Source organism: Eublepharis macularius, chromosome 15 (assembly GCF_028583425.1).
Source record: "Eublepharis macularius isolate TG4126 chromosome 15, MPM_Emac_v1.0, whole genome shotgun sequence".
Classification (NCBI taxonomy): Eukaryota; Metazoa; Chordata; class Lepidosauria; order Squamata; family Eublepharidae; genus Eublepharis; species Eublepharis macularius.
In genome coordinates this window covers 39,598,608-39,613,589 of record NC_072804.1, presented here as the reverse complement: position 1 = coordinate 39,613,589, position 14,982 = coordinate 39,598,608, and the positions used below count along the sequence as shown (strand labels likewise).

Genomic DNA, 14,982 nt, shown 5'->3' with positions numbered 1-14,982 from the left:
GGTTTTTGGCCACCTGGAAATCACGTCACCAGCAGGCACCCCAGGAAGATGTGTGGCCTGTGTACTCTCAGTGGACGCAACATCACTTCCAGAAGTGACATCATTGCACCGGCTGCGGGAGTGATCCTGCGCTTTGTTTGGGGTTGATTCTCAAAGAATTGGCTTTGTGTAGAATGCTCCTGCAGTTGGTGTGATGTCACTTCCCAGAAGTGACATCTTCACGCAAGCACCGGGAGCGGGTATGTGAAAGCAAGCACACAGAAGGCACGAAGTAAATGCCTGGTCTCCTGCCAGGAGGGTAAGGAGACCTAGCAACCCTATCTACAGATGACAGAAATCAGTCTCTTCAGAGAAAATGGTTGCTTTGGGTGGGGGGGGACTCCATGGCATTATACGGTATAATGTCATGGAGTCCACCCTCCAAAGCAGCTCCACAGAGGTCCCTCCCCAAACCCCGCCCACCGCAGACTCCACCCCCAATCTCCAGGAATTTCCAGACCTGGAGTTAGCAACCCTACGAACGGGCAGGGCGCCCAACGGCCTCTTCGGCGCGCACCGGGCGGGCCTGCCTCGGAGGAGGCTGGGTTAGGGGCTCCAACCAGGCTCCTGGCCTGGAGAAGCGAGCGCTGCTCGCCGGCTGGGGGGTAAGGTACAGAGTGGGTAGCGGCGCTGGGAGGAGCGCACGTTCCCTGACAGCAAGCCAGGCAGCCCACCGCGCCCCATTAGGAGACTGGTCCGGTCTGCCAGAGGAAGCGGACGCGTGACGTCACCACCCTTCCTCCCTGCGCGGCCTCGTTGCCATGACGCCCCTGCCGGCGGCCCGGACGACCGAGAGGGCTGGTCGGAAGTGCGTCACCGCGTCGCAGGAAGTTTCTCTCACGTTCTTTCTGGACTTGCTGCGGACTGTGGGGAGCGCCGGTGCTTGATCTGCCGCCGCCACCATGGTGAAGCCACGCTTCAAGGGTCGCGCCAGCCTCAACCCCTCGCGGGCCAGCACCAACCCCGGTAAGTGGAGGCCCCGTGCTGCCTCGCTTGTCCTCTTCCTTCGCTGGGCCGCGGCCCGCTTCATTCTCCTCTTTCTCTCCTCCCCACTTCAGACCGGCCGGCGGAGTCGGGAGGCCGCAACATGAGGGACCGGGCCACCATCCGGCGGCTGAACATGTACCGGCAGAAGGAGCGCAGGTGAGAGAAAGGAGCGGGTGGCGGGTTACCCTTCGCGGGCCCGTCTTGCTTCTGATGGAGGAGAACCGAGCAGCTGATCTCGGACGGGGAACGCCTTTCTGATGACTGGAGGCCCTCGCACCGGGAACGGGCGATCCGAAAGCGACGGGCAAGAAGCCTCGCCGGCTAGGCCATGCACTCCCCTCGCCTACTGCACGGGCCGGGTTGAAATGGAGCTTCTGAAGGCAACAGCAAGAGGCTGGGCAGGCAGTTGCAGACGCCCTTTTTGCTGGAGCAAATGACTGCTTCGCTGTCAGAAACAGCTCCCTCCGCCCTCCCTTCCTTGTAGAGGTGCCAGACTCCACGCTGCCCTTGGGAGCTTGACCCCAGCCCTGACCTGGTCTCTTTCTGAGTTGCCCTTGAGTGTAACTGAAGAGTAATTAAACATCCTCACGCGGGATGCCTTAGAAGGCACTTAATGCTAAATCCTGCAGAAGTATTTTCTGTTTTTCTGAGTGTGTTTGGCCTCTGCTTTAAAACTCTGACTTCCCCAGAAAGCTAATTAGATGAGGGGGGTTTGGGATTGCCAGGATTCTGACCCCAAACCCTTGAGATTCTCTAAAGCTGTCTCTGGATGATTGTTTTGGTTGTTTCACTTACTCTTCCTCAGCTCCCATGGCCTAGAGCTGGCTGACAGGCACAGGCTAATGGGACAGCTGGAACAGGGGTGACAAGAGGGGCTCTAGTGTTGCTCAGTTGTGAGAGTGAGGTTGCCACCTGTTATCCAAAAGCTTGGGTGCTGCTTCCCTCCTGTCTGTAAACAGGTTGTTTTCATGCCTCCTTGGGTGCAGGCATGTGCTGTGTACACACAAGCAGGTATTAAATGGAAGCAGCTTTCCGTGTTTTCTAAAACCTCTGAAAAGGGGCCAGCTGTGAAATGTGGAACCTCTTAGCAGTGTGTTTTTCAGCGGCTGTGCTCCATCACTTGGCACAGCCTGCAGGGAAAAAAATCAGCCCTGAATAACAGGCATTTTTGCCTTCACCTCTGGGACATGTTGCCCTTTTACCTTATGTCGAGCCAAGGAACCTTCATTACTTCCAGTTGTTCATGCAGAGGTGCTCTGCTTCTAGCACGCTCTGGATAGTAACTGTGCTCTGTTTTGTTTGCTATGTTGGGTGAATGGGATATACATCCCTGTCTCTCAGTATTCACTTACATGAGTTGCAGAACATTCTGTTTGTGGTTGGGAGGCTCTCCCACATCCTTTCTTGTGTCCCCAGTAACAAATCTGGTAGCTGTTAACCTGCCAAGCAAATTTCCTTCCTGACCCACCTGCGTCCATAGGAGGATGAGAGTGAATGAAACTTCTTTTGCTATCTCCCAAGTTCTAACCTGAAACTGAAGATTTAATTATGAAACTATTTTATCGTATTTTTATGTCCGCTTCTTGAGAGTAGCTGCTGTTGTTCTACGTAGAAAAACGTAGTGATGTTTATTTTGCCAAAAACATAATTAATTTAATTATGAATTAATTATGATCAAAAACAGAAAACTGTGTGCAAACTTTTGAGTATGCTGGTACTGTTTATCAATCCGGATGTTAAAAGAAAGTAAAGTGGTGGGGTGAAGATAGAAAGCTGCTTCAGACTATGATCTTAAGACCCCTTGTCTGATCCTCTCGGAGAGACCTGCAGAATTAGGAGGCACTGGAGGCAGCGTTGGTGTTGAGCACCTTCAACCTTGTGGGGCAGACCAATGTCAAGCCTCATGCAAATCTTTTGGAAGACTTGGAAACTGCCATAATAGAGTGTGCTACAAGGATTTTGTTTTCAGATTTTTCTTTTGACCATTGTAGCTACTTGAATCTTCTTTACTTTGCTGGCTTGGATCTTGAGCTTATGTCTTCTGGATCCAAGGCTTGCTCTTTTTTATCCTTAGGAACAATCGTGGGAAAGTGATCCGGCCGCTCCAGTTCCAGTCCACAGTGGCACCAGGCACAGTGGCCAGAGTGGAGCCCAACATCAAGTGGTTTGGTGAGTTTGCCTGCAGTCTTCCTGTCTGCTGGTTTCCCTGTTTCTGAGGGGCATTGGGCAGCCTACAGTGTCCCTTAGCTGACTTGGGAGAGGGTGGAATGGTCAGCCAGCAAGAAGGACCACCTGGAAGGCTTGTAGAGCTGGAGAGTATCTGCTTTTGTGACTGTTTCTCTTACTGAGCCAGGGAGCAGTGGATGCTAGAATGGCTCTGAGGTTTACCTATTTATGACTCTTGCTCAATGCAGGAAACACTCGTGTGATCAAGCAGTCATCCCTCCAGAAGTTCCAAGAAGAGATGGAGACTGTGATGAAGGACCCCTACAGAGTGATCATGAAGAAGAGCCGGCTGCCTATATCTCTCCTTCATGACCGAATTAAGCCTCATGTGAGTTCTCTAGGCATTATTTGAAGCTACTGACTGTGCCATATTTCAATAATATCCAAAGATTGGGCTTTATCTGAAAAGGACTGTGTCTGTCCTGGGGAAAGCCTCCTGGATGTACAAGCGGGCAGGAATGCCCACTTGCTCTGAATCAGTGAAGATATGTGCCTTGGCTTTGCAAAGGAAGAAATGTGCTCTAGTTTTGCTGCTTAGCTACATTTGTGGCCTGAAGGAGAAAAATAATCAGTTCTATAAAGCTTCATTGCATGAAGGAGAGGCAGAATTTTCATGTATGGCTGGGCAAGTCACAAGATTGTTGCCAACCCGCTTTTCCAGTACAGCTCTTTAGAGCAATGTGCCATCAAAGTGCCTGGCTTTTCACAGGCCCCAGTGTGGTTTGGTTTTTGGTGAACCTTTTTTGAGGCTCTTCCCTGAGCTTTCCCAGGACTTGGTTGCTGTTATCTTTGAGAAGCAAGCTAGGGAAGCTGTCGGTGCTGCAGGAAGTACTGGGTGACTTCTTTGCTTGAGTCATTATTTATCTATCATACATCTCTCCCACCTCTCTGCACTGCAGTATTAAAGGCAAATCCAAAATACATGTTGCAGATGTGACTGTGTTTATGGATTTCTCGGTGCAAATAGAGCTGTGATGTGGCTGTCCTCCCTAGTCCTGCAGCTATATCCTTGCCAGGTTGGGTAGCCCTTGGTACTCGCCTGGTCTTGAGACTAACAGTGCGATCGTAAACAGAGTTACTCCAGTCTAAGCCCATTGATTTCAGTGGGCTTAGACTGGAGTAACTTTGCTTAGAATTGCACTGTATGTCCCCCAGATTGCCTTTGAGTTGGTTGCCAACAGTGTGCATTTGGAGGAGATTCACTTCCATCAGAGCTGTGTTGTTTCATTGGCAAAGAGTCCCAGCAGGGTTTGTCTCTAAATTTCCCTCAGGCATTAAAGGTGGGGCATGCTGGTTTTGCTAGATCCAGCCCCCAATTATTTGTGTTTTGCTGTATCTTGGGTTTCTTTTCCTTTAATTTTTTTCTTGAAGTATCACTGGATGCCTTTGTTTTCTCAGGAGTTTCCATATGTCTCTAATAAAACAAAAACATCCCAAATTAAGAAAAGAGGTCTCTGTAACTCAAGCGCACATCACAAAACAAAGCTAGATGTAGAAGATGGCAGTTCCAAGAAAAGCACTGGCATTTGCAGCTGGCTTTTCAAAGAAAAATTCCAAATGCAAGCCAGATTATCCTTGACAAATCTGAATTTTGGCAGCATCTGGATCCCTGTTTATGAAACAGAGGAGCAGGCAGAGATAACAGTCGAATGTTCATTGCGTAGATTTAATGTTTTTGGACTGGGTTAATAATAAGCAGAGCAGGGCTGCCTGGCAGGTGGGGCCTGGTTTGGGTTTGCTGTGCACTGAAGGCCCTCTGGCATGGAAGTTCCAAGGTTATAATTGGACCCATTGTCCTGATGCAGTGAGTGCGAGAGGAACGGCGTGCAACTTCTCCCTACCTCTCTCTGCTTTCAGAATTCCAAGGTTCACATTCTTGATACTGAAACCTTTGAAACAACATTTGGCCCCAAATCGTTACGGAAGCGGCCAAATCTCTCAGCGAGTGATGTGCAGTCGCTGGTGGAAAATGCTGCTGCTGAGGCTGGCAGCTATGACAAAGACAAGGACCGGGATTTAGTGGTGGAGGATACTGGAGTGAGGTAAGGAACTGGAGAAGCAGACCTCTTGCCCTAGCCTCTGTCGACTGATTTGCAGGTTTGCTATGGCTTGAGCTGGTGACGGTGCTCAAGGAAACGCAGCATTTTGCCCTAGGAGTGAATCTTAATCTTATTTAGCACAGTGGATTTTGTGTGCTCCGGGGTTAGGGTGCATCATTTCCTTCCAAAGGCTAATCTGCCTTCTTCTCAAAGACATTTTGCTCAGCCCCCTTTTCTGCCATTACACAGCCTTCGGCTCCACTCTGTGCAGCCAGTTGTGCAGAGATGGACAGCCCTGAGTGGAAACATGTTTTGAGCATGTATGTGTTCAGCCACATCTCCAAGGCAGTATTTATTGCTCTATGTGTCTCACACCCCCAGTCTTACTCTGGGAGAATTCTAGTTTTCCCCACGTGGATGTCATGTCCTATCGGTGCTGCCAGGTGGGAGAGGTGTATCACATCCAAAGGACGATTTAGTTGACCTGTCCTCCAGCAGATGTGACATGGAAAGAGATGTCAAGGCCTGGAAAAATACAGGCAAATTTTTTGCCTGAGGATCTTTTTCAGTTTTTTTCTGATGGGAAATTTGGGAGGAGCTCTGGAGAAAAAATCCTTTTAAATGAGTGAAATCTTTTAAAGACTCTTTTATTCACTCATTGTGTAACATGAAGATGTATGAAGGCCCCCCCCCTTTTTTTCATTTGAAATTTGAGGGGAACGCTGAACAAATGTTACGCACACATGTTCAGTTATCTCTGAAGTGCACATGTAACCTGACTTGTGGAATTACTAAATGATGCATTTGATGTTGTTAAAGCAGCAAAATAGGTTTAGGTTTGATAGGAAAGTAAGAATTGCATATATGTCAATTTCCCCCAAATCTATTTTTCCCCCTTGCGGCTTCAACTTTTCCGGAAATCTTTACATCTCTAGGCATGTGGGAGTGTGTATGTGTGTGTGTGTGTATTTTGAACTACTGATCTTTCCATTTGCCCCCTTGTAGGGAGGAAGCACAAGAAGATATATACAAGAAGGGGCAGTCTAAGCGAATCTGGGGAGAGCTTTACAAGGTAGGCACATGCAGTGGGGCGGGGGCTGAATAGTTCTCTACTTCCCTAATGTTTTGCTCAATGTAATACTGCAGTTGTTGCTTTGATCATCCTGAATAGCTTCTGGAAAGACCTGCTGTGGTCTGTTCTGCTATGGTGGTCTATATTCTGCTGCTTTACCCTTTTTATTAAGGCAATAAATAGCTGGCTTCCTGGATTGTCGGGAGAGGTATGTTAGTGTCTGTGTCAGCAATAGCCTATTAGGAAGAAGCATGGCTGCTGGGCATCCATGGGCCCATTCAGGCACTCCATCTTCTGAACAGTTACTGCTTCCCTTCTGTTGCTTCCCCCTCTTGCTCTGCATGTAGAGGCTACTGTCGGAGCATGGAGGCACAGACATAGTGCTGAAAGGAACACATCCACTGGGACAGGAACATGGGCAGGTGCAAAGACCAGGGGAGAGATGACCTGGGCTTCTCTGTAGTGAAGTGTGACCCACTTTTTTTCTGGGCATCTTCATGGAAAGAAGTTAGGACACTTGTTTTTAGGAAGCTGCTGGCTGGGTTTTCTATCTGGGAAGCTCAGCGCTCGATGCAGCCGGGCTGTCTATTCCAACACTCTTGCATCCCCCTCCCTTTATTTGCTTTCAAGCTACTGGACCATGGCTACTCTTTTTGGAGAGCTGCTTGTTGGAAGTCTGTGATCATGATAAAACAGCTTGAGCAGCTCTGCTGTCAAGACTGCATATCATGGCATGAAGCCCAGCCCAGAGAACCAGGAGGCTGTTCTTTCCTATCCCTTTCCTGTTAATATGCAGCATGAACTTGTTTTGCTGTAATGCTGCTGTGGCTGCAACGTGAGGGAGATGAGGCTGGCTGCACTATAGGACAGACAGAGCAGTTGACTCGGCCCCTTGCAGTGGGAGAGGAGAGATGCATGTGCCGCCTGTCTTCTGCAGAGTTCTGCCTGGCATGCTGAAGGGCAAGCTTCCTCTCCCTTTCTCTCTCAACTGCCAGGTGATCGATTCATCGGATGTGGTGGTGCAAGTGCTGGACGCCAGAGACCCAATGGGGACCCGCTCCCCACATGTGGAGAGCTACCTGAAAAAAGAGAAGCCATGGAAACATCTCATTTTTGTCTTGAACAAATGTGACCTTGTGCCTACATGGGCCACGGTGAGTCTCCTGTGCCTAGTGATAGAGGCAGGATGTTTGCTTCTGCAATTGCTGCTGCTCCCAGGAAAACATTGAGGGCTTCATGGCCTGTCTGCCCGGAGCAGCTCTATGGAGCTGTATGAAGGGTGTGAAGCCCTAGCTGGAATGGTTGCTATGAACTAGAATGAATGGCCTTGGCAGCAGTTTTGTTACTGCTGCTGCACCCTCTGCAGCCTGAACTGCAGCCTCCCTGGGTTGAAGGGCTATGTTAAAGCTCTTGACTGGCAGGCTTTGCTCTCTTCCAGAGACGCTGGGTGGCCCTTCTCTCCCGGGAGTATCCCACCTTGGCCTTCCATGCAAGCCTCACAAACCCCTTTGGAAAAGGAGCCTTCATCCAACTCCTGAGACAGTTTGGCAAGGTATGGTATGTTTCTGTGGTGTTGAGGTGCAAGCTCTTCTAGGAAATCTTACAGCCAGTTTAGTGTAGTGGTTAAAAGCGGCTGGACTCTAATCTGGAGAACTGGGTTTGATTCCTCACTCCTCCACTTGAAGCCAGCTGGGTGACCTTGGGTCAGTTACAGCTTCTAGTGCTCTCAGCCTCACCCACCTCACAGGGTGTTTTGTTGTGGGGATAATAATGACGTACTTTGTAAACCACTCTGAGTGGGTGTTAAGTCATCCTGAAGGGCGGTATATAAATCGAATGTTATTAATTTGTGGAGGGGTGGCCTGAATCTCCTGTTGAGACATGGGGAAGAAGTGTGTACACTTCCAAGGCTGGGCACCAGTTAGCAGATATGGAGCACTAGTTGCTGGCATTGGGAGCCTGACTGGGGGCCTGTTAAACCAAGGGAGAAAGTCGCCAGGCCCCCAGCTCAGTAGCTGAACCACTTCTGCTCATAAGCAGGAGGAGGGAGCACCAGATGTGTGCATCACCTGACTGGTTGCGCTCCTATCGCCAAGCCCCTGAAGCCTTCCCAGACTTCCCTTCTCCTCCCACTGCCAGTGCCCCAGGAGCACCAGCATCTCCTCTTCTGTTTGGTGTGCAGTGCAGCAGTGTCACATGCAAACAGCTACTGCTGCTCACTTGCTAACAGGCATTCTGCTTGAGCTGGGTATAGAATAATCTGAGCTGATTCACAAAACAAGCTTTCTCTCCTGTCTTTTTCTGTCTTCCCGTGGAACATGGCAGTTTGAAGAGCTCAGGACATGAAGCATGTAAGAAATTTACAGTGGAGAGGAGCCACTAGGTCTTGGGCTCCTTTCAGAAAACCCAACTTTATATACTGCTTCCCTTGACACTGCATTCTAGGGAGAAACTGATTGATCTGAAAGTACCCTCATTTCTCTTTAACCTTTTTTTACCCTTCAAAGTGGCATGTATGGCTTTCTTCCTCATCCACCTCTTTATCTTCACAACAACTTCCACACTTGTGGAAGTAAATCAGTGGAGAGAGAGACTGGCCCAAGATGAGCAAGTGGACTTCATGGTTGAGGAGGGATTTGAACTCAGATCTCCCTGGCTGTAATCCAACACTAGGCACTCCTCATCTGAGATGCTTATGGCAAGCCTACTGTTCAGGTCTGTTTCTTTGTACGTAACAGCTGCATGTGGACAAGAAACAGATTAGCGTGGGCTTCATTGGCTACCCCAATGTGGGAAAGAGCTCGGTGATAAATACACTCCGCTCCAAGAAGGTCTGCAAAGTGGCTCCCATCGCTGGCGAAACCAAGGTAGGTCTGTTAGGCAAGCCTCACCCCAGCGGGGTCAGGCTTAATCTCTGACATGACCTGTGCTAAGATGGTGTAGCTATGGGTTGGGGGTGGTATTGGTCTGAGAGGTCCTGGTGCATCTGGTGGTTATCAGGTCATCCTGCAGGGCACTGGGTGTTCCATCCTTCTCAAATTCTCGCTCCCAAGTGTGAGAGGACCATGCAAATGAGCTTGGCATGGACAGACAGAAGAATTAGCCCATGATAGGAAGCAATCTCTCCCCTCTAGTTGAGAGCAAGTGACAATATATCTGTAACTTAAAGCCTTGTGAATGAGTAAATCAGGCTGTAAGACGTTGTGTGACATAGGTGGGCTCTTGCTGAGGTTTACCTGCCCACCTTTCTCTCTCTCCTTAAAGTATCCAGGCTTCCTCTTGGCTGTGTCCTTCCTAGTTTAAGGGACCTTTTCCTTCCTGCCAGCTAAATCTTATTCTTTCCTCCACAGGTGTGGCAGTACATCACCTTGATGCGCCGCATATTCCTCATTGATTGCCCAGGAGTGGTGTATCCCTCAGGAGACACGGAAACCGAAATTGTGTTGAAGGGAGTGGTGAGTGTTCAGGCAAACCTTTGAGGCTCAGAACCCACCTCACATGGTTCAGGGCGAAGATGGTGGCGAAACCAGAGTGCTTGTGCAGTCTTTACACAGATCTTTTGTCATTTGATCCAGCACGTTGCCATGGCAAGTGATGGAGGAGGCCTATAAGACACCTGCCCCTCTCCAATCCATTCTTGCCACTGCAGCTGTTCGTGAGTGGATTTTCTCTACCAGAGCTTGTGGAGAGGGAGGGCGCTATGTAATTTCCTGGTTCTTTCCAGGTTCAAGTTGAAAAAATCAAGACTCCAGAAGATCATATTGCCACAGTGCTGGAGCGAGCCAAGCCAGAGTACATCAGCAAAACATACAAAGTGGACTCCTGGCAAAATGCAGAGGATTTCCTTGAGAAGCTGTCCATCAAGACTGGGAAGCTGCTCAAGGTGAAGGAGCCAGCCTTTCCTTCTGGAGGTGTGATGTGAAAGGACTGCCATGGAGGAGGGGGAGTCTGCTGTGAGGTCAATCAGAGTGGGCTGGAGTGATGCTTAGGGGTAGGCAATTCAGTGGAGGGAAAGGAGAAGAGAATGCAGGCAGGCATTCTCTGAAGTGAGAGTTGGGCTGGTTCTAGGAATCTAGTGAAGTTGCTAGCCAAAACTATGGAGGTGATCTTGGAGAAGAATCCACCCACCCACCCCGCTGCCCGTGGACTCACGATCCTGTAATCATGGCTTGCAGCCTTGCTGGATTCATGGAACCCGAGTGGGATTCCATTTCCTGTGTTTGCTCTTCTGCTGTTGCTCCTTGCTGTGGCTATTGGCCTAGTGGGCTTGAAAGCGTGCTCCTGTTGTTTTAGGGGGGAGAGCCCGATGTGCGCACAGTGAGCAAGATGGTGCTGAACGACTGGCAGAGGGGCCGTATTCCCTTCTTCGTGAAGCCCCCAAATATGGAGCAGGGCCCTCAGGTAAGATGGTGCATGCAAATGAAGGAATTGCATATTTCAGTGATTAGAATTGTGCATGTAGCTGATGATATTAAAGCAACAGGAGTAGGATCCATTTAATGGCAAACGACGTTTGAGCAAATAAAACAAGCCCTGGCAACAACCGGGATGGCATACAGGTGACCGCTGGGCAGTGACTCTTCTGGAGATAAGGGTAAGGGTTTGAATAAGGACAGGACAAGAAGACAATGATTAAAGATTTATACTGCTACCAGCCTGGTCCCTCTTCCTTGCTGTCAAAGTACTCCTACTTCAAAAGCCACAATAGAAGTGGCTTGAGGTCTTCTGTAATAGTTATCTTAGCTTTAGCAATCTGAGAGCCTTTTTTTCGCAGATCTGTAAGTCCTCCCTTTCTCTGTAGGCCAGACTGCTACTTTTTGAAGTGCATATAGCAAGTTATGCATGCCTCTTTCCTCCTACGTCCTCAGAACAATACAATGAGAGCTGTATTGGCTGCATTTTAAAACTCAGAACTTTCAGAGTTGCTCAGAGAAAAAGACTAGCATTATTTTTGGTATTCAGCTGAAAACTCTCATTATTAATTACTGTCTCTGTGGATGCAGAGTGGTATCGCTTTCTGCTTTGATATCCTTTGCAGTGGCTTAATTCAGTTTCATCTCTACGTTGACTGCATTGGGAACGTATGTCTTTGGTGCCACTCAGCCAGTTAGTGTTCTTGGTGACTAATCAGCATGTTTTCTAGTGCTCTCTGACATGATCTGGAAGCTTAATAGCTGTGGATAATGGCAACTCAAGTTCTCACCTTTTAAAAAGGAGGAAGATTCCGTCCTGTCCCTGCCTAGAAAATTGACAGGGCTGTGCATTAGCCAGGGGGACTTTCCTTATCCTAACAAGGGAATATGGGCACCCTAGAGTGTTCTTGCCACACCCCCAGGGGGACATGGATCTTGGATGGAGAAGTGCCGACCTGATAGAAGTATTTTCAGTTGGTTACATTCCTGGATAGTTATTATTTATCACCAACCACAGCCACAGAAAAGATTGGGAGAACTCGGTCCACCTTTGTCAGAGATGTGATTGACAGCCTTGTGTTTAGAAAGACCGTGGACTGCTTTCTAAATAGAAGCGTCAGTTTATGGGCTGGGCTGAAACCCCACCCACCAATCTGAAATCCCTGACCTCTAGGAGAGGATACTACGTCAGTGACAAAGAAAATGAGTTTAGCACCTGAGAAACTCTTTGATCAGACTGCAGATTCCGGAGAAATGATCAGTCGGATTTAGGCGAGCTTCATTTCAGATTAATCCCTGGTTAAAGACATCTCAAACTGTGCCAAGAACATTTGGAGTGGAACAAGCATGGTAGGGGGGCGGGGCATGCTTCGATTATCATGAATTTCAGAGAGATTTCCTTTCCACCTTGCAGCCCAGAGAGGATGCCTCAACCACAAGCCAGTGTAAGGAGTCTGAGGACACCACAGAGTCACTCGAAGAGCAGGCTGTGAATGATGACCACCCCAATACGATGTGGCCTTTGTCCCACGTGCGGCAGAACTTTGGGCAGATCCATGTTGTTCCTCATTTCTCACAAGAGGACTTGATCCCTGTGGATGTGTCAGATGGCAGTGAAACAGACGATGACCCAGAGGAGGATGGTCAGCTTCATGAGGCAGACGATGGCCCTTTGAACAAAGCAGACAGTGGGCAGGATTCCAAAGCAGTACTAAAGGCTCTGGACGAGAAGATTTCCAAGTATAAGAGATTCTTGGAGAAGGCCAAAGCTAAGCGCTTCTCTGCAATAAGGTAATCCCTTCTGGAGATGGAGGGGACTTGGTTGAGCTTTGACGTCTTGGCTGGAAGAGTCTTTGAGAACAAGGCTACCTTTCTACCACAATTATAGAGCTGTCCAGTACTCTGTGTGCCCTTGTCCCTCCCTGCTCCCAGTTTCATTTGTGGCCATCAAGATCACAAGCTATGTGCAGTAGTCAGGTAGCTCCCAGTAGCTTGAGAACCTGGGCCAAGCCACATGCTGCAGAAGAGGCTACGTTTCAGTCTGGGGCCACAGTGTGGCTCTGTGTCACTTGGCAAAAGTGTATGAGTCCAAACACTGCAGAGCCATAGTTTGGTTTCTGTTATACCTGGCTGTCATGCAAGCAGACTGTCTGAGACTCAAGGTGGATTACACCAGTGTATGGCAATGCAATCACCAGGTTGGGGGGGCAGGACTGAACACATTGTGCCTGGGCGGGGGACAGCAGCATTTGGCAAGTCTTCCAAAGCTTCATTTGCTTGTGTTGCAGAATCCCCAAAGGGCTGAGTGAAAAAGTCTTTGCAAAGTCTCAGTCGAATGCTGCGACTGCTTCATGTGGTGATACCAGAGGTGAGAGGGGTTCGAGGACCTGGATGGTTTGGGAGGGCCTCGCTCTGCAGTCAACCTGTGTTTTGACCACAACGCTTTTGGCAACAAGCACCAAAAGGAGGAAAAGAGAACAGAACTGTGTGCGTCAAAGTTGATTTGGGCAGAGAGGTGGGTCCCAAACGGTGCAGCTATTTTCAAAAGAGCTATTGATCTCAAATGCATCTTAATAAGCACCTTTAAGCAGCCTTTTAACCTTCTGTAAATGGTTCTGGGATCAGCAGATGCTGTAAAGGAGGAGGGCGAAGCTTCTCGTGTTGTATACTTGGGTTGTCATAGCATAAGCAATTGATTTGATGTGTCACAGATTAGTGGACATGTGAGGCTGATAGTTGCTGCTTGGCACATAGCGCCATTATCCTGACATGTCTGATCTGGGCTGGTGCTTTGGAAGTCTGCCAAACAAAGTTCTTGAAATACTTCTTTTAGAGAGTCAGAGGAAAGCTGAGAAAAGGAGGGTAGAAGAAGATGAAGAGGAGGCCGACACTCATCAGGTTAAGAAGCCTTGCAAGAAACTAAGTTCTAAGGAGGTAAGAGGCGACAACCACATTAAAAGCCCATAACACAGGCTTTTTACTACTACCCTTCTAGCGCAAATAAGCAATTTTGGCTTTGGGGAGGGCTTCAATGCATGCATGTCACTCTGCAAATAAGCCTTTCCTTTTCCTACTAGGCAGCGCTGGGGGAGGTACTCCTTTTTGTGCATTTGCAGCAGCCCAGTTTTTTTATTGTTTCTTTCAATTAAGCTTTCTGAATTCAATGTTTGACTTTACTCTTACAGCGGAGAGCACAGCAGCGGCAGCAGCATTCCAAGAAAACTGGTGTCCGTTATTATGACACTCACAATGTCAAAAATAAAAACCGGAACAAGAAGAAACACAATGAAGAAGGTCAGAAACCAAAAATGAAGAGAAATAAATACAAGCATTAGTTTTTTTCCTTTTTGAACAGAGTGAAGTATCTGTTGGGCTTTGCCAGAACTGTGCTGTGTAAACAGCTGTACCTCACCTGGTCTCTCTGACTTCCCCCCGGCATGCTAGGCTGAAGGAATTGGAACTCTTTCTGAGCCTAACCACTGCTGGAGAGTTGGGACATTCCTATTGACTCAGTGCCAGAACGAATCCTTCACTTATACTAATCCGGCAGCCATCTTACATTTTGCCTAAATCGTCAGCTTTTTGGCACGGGCCCCAATTAGGTGCTCCTGAAACCAGCACAAGGCCCCCTACAGAAAACAAAAAGATAACTTTACTATGGGGTGGGAGCTTTTGTAAATCAACCCAGAATGTGGAAAACAGCATAGTAAGAATTGCACACACTGTTGAGGCATAGGGGCACAGAGGGATAAATTGGTTGAGAGGAGTTGGAGTGGGGCGCTTCAAATCCTCCCCCCATGAGTATTTCCAGTTAAGATTTACTATATACTAGGTGGTAACTCCACAGGTGCCCACTTCTGTGCTCCTATTTTATAGCGGGATAGTCTTACGGCCCTAACAGAAAAGCTAGAATTATCTATGAAATCAGTACTTTCCCCCAAAACTCTTCAAGACAATGTGTGTCTTAACTCATCCTGCAGTCATCTACTAAAACTCACAGAGGGAAAAACAAGTAGAACCAGAAAGCAGCCTGGAGAACTGGATGCACTTCGTAGCACTGTAGCTAATTCCTAGCTGCAGCAAAGAGCACCCGCATAGCAGGACAGGTAGAGATCTTTGAGGGGAGTATCTGTGTTCCAAAGGAAGCCTGGAATAGGCAATGCCAACTAAGCCTCATATCATATCAGAATTTTTATTCTTTTACGAA

The 14,982-nt window shown here is 48.5% G+C and overlaps 1 protein-coding gene across 1 annotated transcript; it reads left to right on the top strand.

Moving 5' to 3' along the window:
- Positions 1-892: 892 nt before the first annotated feature.
- Positions 893-14,947, top strand: GNL2 (G protein nucleolar 2). The gene is made up of 16 exons (XM_054999483.1): positions 893-1,005; positions 1,098-1,182; positions 3,101-3,195; positions 3,441-3,580; positions 5,110-5,294; positions 6,297-6,363; positions 7,359-7,517; positions 7,802-7,915; positions 9,102-9,230; positions 9,714-9,818; positions 10,088-10,246; positions 10,657-10,764; positions 12,190-12,566; positions 13,064-13,143; positions 13,609-13,709; positions 13,961-14,947. Exons 1-16 carry the CDS (start codon positions 942-944, stop codon positions 14,108-14,110), a joined length of 2,118 nt encoding a protein of 705 aa, XP_054855458.1. The 5' UTR covers positions 893-941; the 3' UTR covers positions 14,111-14,947.
- The last annotated feature ends 35 nt before the right edge of the window (positions 14,948-14,982 follow it).

Coding starts and splice junctions, on each gene's coding strand:
- GNL2 (XM_054999483.1), top strand. CDS start 942: ATGGTGAAGCCACGCTTCAAGGGTCGCGCCAGCCTCAACCCCTCGCGG. Junction 1,006..1,097: donor GCGGGCCAGCACCAACCCCG/GTAAGTGGAGGC, acceptor TCCCCACTTCAG/ACCGGCCGGCGGAGTCGGGA. Junction 6,364..7,358: donor TCTGGGGAGAGCTTTACAAG/GTAGGCACATGC, acceptor CTCAACTGCCAG/GTGATCGATTCATCGGATGT.